The 3,138-nt window shown below is 49.5% G+C and overlaps 1 protein-coding gene across 2 annotated transcripts in view; it reads right to left on the reverse strand.

Annotated features, from left to right (window-relative positions):
- Positions 1-3,138, reverse strand: part of C1qbp (complement C1q binding protein) — a 6,615-nt gene that overhangs the window by 2,187 nt on the left and 1,290 nt on the right. The window contains exons 3-4 of one of the 2 annotated variants that reach the window (XM_021211940.2): positions 1,479-1,620; positions 90-263 (exon numbers count right to left, since the gene is read on the reverse strand). In XM_021211940.2, coding sequence (XP_021067599.1) covers positions 90-263; positions 1,479-1,620 — 316 coding nt within the window. Of the gene's footprint in view, positions 1-89; positions 403-1,478; positions 1,621-3,138 lie in introns of both variants that reach the window. The other variant, XM_021211939.2, reaches the window with a different exon arrangement.

A 3,138-nucleotide genomic window follows, 5' to 3' on the forward strand; every position in this document is an offset into this window, starting at 1 on the left:
CATTTCCCCTCTTGTAATGCTACTGCCTCTCCTTGAACCAGGACCCTTCTCTGCAAAAGCCAAGCAGCCCCATCTCAGCCAGCACTCACCCAGTCCAGGGAATCTGTGTTGAGCGTGTAGTTTGTATCCCTCCACTCAGAGTCACCAGTGGCCTGAAAGCTAACTTCCTTGATAGAGAAAATATCACTCTCGGCCTCATCTTCATGTCCAATCTCATCCTCAGGATAGTGACAGTTCAGGACAAGGGTCTTCTTGCCATCAGTCTTTGTAACTTCAACCACAAAGTTGGGAGTTGGTGTCAGCTCTGGCTCCTGTTCTTCAGCCTTCTGCCCCTGTGAGGGCTCCTCCTCACCATCAAATGTTGGAGGGATGCTGTTGTTAATGTTGAAAGTGACAGTGATCCTAGAAAGGCAAGTTGAAACACACTAAGGCACAACATTAGCCTGCTGCAGCACGGCAGGCGCGAAGGCACACTAAAACAATGTCTCCATCCTAGCGAGCTGCACCGGGAATTAAACAGAACTTAGGGGGTCTGCTTGTGGACGTTGTACATCGTGGTGCGGAGCCTAGTGCGCACCACGATGTACAACGTCCACAAGCAGGAAAGGTGATATATTCCTGATGCTCTAGGGCTGTCCTGGGCTTCACCAACTCATCCGCAAAAGTGTGATGCACCCCTCGGTCCCCAAGGAAATCCATTAGGTGGTCATACAAGGCCCAGTCCAGGGAATCTGTGTTGAGTGTGTAGCAGAGTCACCAGTGGCCTGAAAGCTAACATCCTTGACAGAGGAGATACTCTCGGCCTCATCTTCGTGTCCAATCTCATCCTCAGGATAGTGACAGCCCAGTACAAGGGTCTTCTTGCCAACAGTCTTTGTAACTTCAACCACAAAGTTGGGAGTTGATGTCAGTTCCGGCTCCTGTTCTTCAGCCTTCTGCCCCTGTGAGGGCTCCTCCTCACCATCAAATGTTGGAGGGATGCTGTTGTTAATGTTGAAAGTGACAGTGATCCTAGAAAGGCAAGTTGAAACACACTAAGGCACAACATTAGCCTGCTGCAGCACGGCAGGCGCGAAGGCACACTAAAACAATGTCTCCATCCTAGCGAGCTGCACCGGGAATTAAACAGAACTTAGGGGGTCTGCTTGTGGACGTTGTACATCGTGGTGCGGAGCCTAGTGCGCACCACGATGTACAACGTCCACAAGCAGGAAAGGTGATATATTCCTGATGCTCTAGGGCTGTCCTGGGCTTCACCAACTCATCCGCAAAAGTGTGATGCACCCCTCGGTCCCCAAGGAAATCCATTAGGTGGTCATACAAGGCCCAGTCCAGGGAATCTGTGTTGAGTGTGTAGCAGAGTCACCAGTGGCCTGAAAGCTAACATCCTTGACAGAGGAGATACTCTCGGCCTCATCTTCGTGTCCAATCTCATCCTCAGGATAGTGACAGCCCAGTACAAGGGTCTTCTTGCCAACAGTCTTTGTAACTTCAACCACAAAGTTGGGAGTTGATGTCAGTTCCGGCTCCTGTTCTTCAGCCTTCTGCCCCTGTGAGGGCTCCTCCTCACCATCAAATGTTGGAGGGATGCTGTTGTTAATGTTGAAAGTGACAGTGATCCTAGAAAGGCAAGTTGAAACACACTAAGGCACAACATTAGCCTGCTGCAGCACGGCAGGCGCGAAGGCACACTAAAACAATGTCTCCATCCTAGCGAGCTGCACCGGGAATTAAACAGAACTTAAAAACAGCTAAACCAACACTTCCATTAAACACCTCCTGAAGCGTTCATACAAAGCGCTACAAGTTAAATGACTACAGCCTCGGATGTCGCTGCCAGGCTCATGTCCTGTGTCCTGGGGGTCTTTCCAGGAAAGCCCTCTGCCCAAGGAAGCCTCACACCCGCTGCAGAACAGATTCACTTTGCACAGTCACAAACTAGGAACTGAAACACCTAGTGGCTCTTCCCTCTTTTGGGGGATTCTGGAACTCAAACAAGCACGCTGTGCCTGCCTGGCTGAAGGTCATGGCTGCACCCTGGCCCTTGTGAGACGGTCAGAATTCTTATGTGATAGCACATGTTCTGAAATCAGATAAAATTCCTTTGCCTCCACACCCGCAAGCAGAAGTTCCAGACTACACTGATTCAGCAGGGCCAACCAACCCGAGCAAGAGTGTACTGGGTACTGCTCCCCGGAGTCCAACTGGGCAATGCCTTGCTGCCACTTTGCCACCAAAAAAGAATGGCAAGATGAACCAGAAATCATGTACAACCTGCGACAGCCCAGACTAAGCTGAGTCAGGTCAGTCAGTCTCCCTCTCTCTTGGCTTTTCAAAACAGAGTTTCTTTGTGTAGCCTTCGCTCTTCTGGGACTTGCTGGTAGACCAAGCTGGTTTAAACTCACAGAAATCTACCTACCTTGGCCTCCCAGGGTGATGGAATTATAGGCAAGCCCCTCCACTGCTCAGCCTGGCCTTGAACTTTCTTTTCTTTTTTAAAGATTTATTTTATTATTTTATGTAAGTACACACTGTTGCTGTCTTCAGACACACCAGAAGAGGGCATCAGATCTCATTGTGGGTGGTTGTGAGCCACCATGTGGTTGCTGGGATTTGAACTCAGGACCTTCGGAAGAGCAGTCAGTGCTCTTAACCACTGAGCCATCTCTCCAGCCCGGCCTTGAACTTTCTAATACACACACACCCCCCCCCCTACCACTAGGCTTGTAGGCCCCTACTAGATAAAACTGCTTTGTTGTACACTGTGCTCCTGAAGCACTGGGGATGGATCCTAGCGCCTCACGCATGCTAGAGAAGCACTCAAGAGTCCAAGTAGACTTCTCTAAGAAGGCTGTGGGCGAATGTGTAACACAGAACAGCATAAACAAGGGCTTAACGGCACTATTAAACGTTTTAAAAAAAGAAACCTCCCAGTGCTAAAGTCAAGACTGGCACAGCACCCCTCATTTAGTAACCCAGTGACTGTACTTGGGCTCCCAGACTTCCCTCTACACACCCTGGAGCTGCTTCAGGTCTCCTTAATAACCAAGCCATAGAAGCCTGCATTCCTTCAGTGAATGCACTCCCTGGAACCTAAGAACTTTTCCAAATAAATGCTTTCTTTCTTTTTTTTTTTTT

This window comes from Mus pahari, chromosome 14 (assembly GCF_900095145.1).
Source record: "Mus pahari chromosome 14, PAHARI_EIJ_v1.1, whole genome shotgun sequence".
NCBI classification, from domain to species: Eukaryota; Metazoa; Chordata; class Mammalia; order Rodentia; family Muridae; genus Mus; species Mus pahari.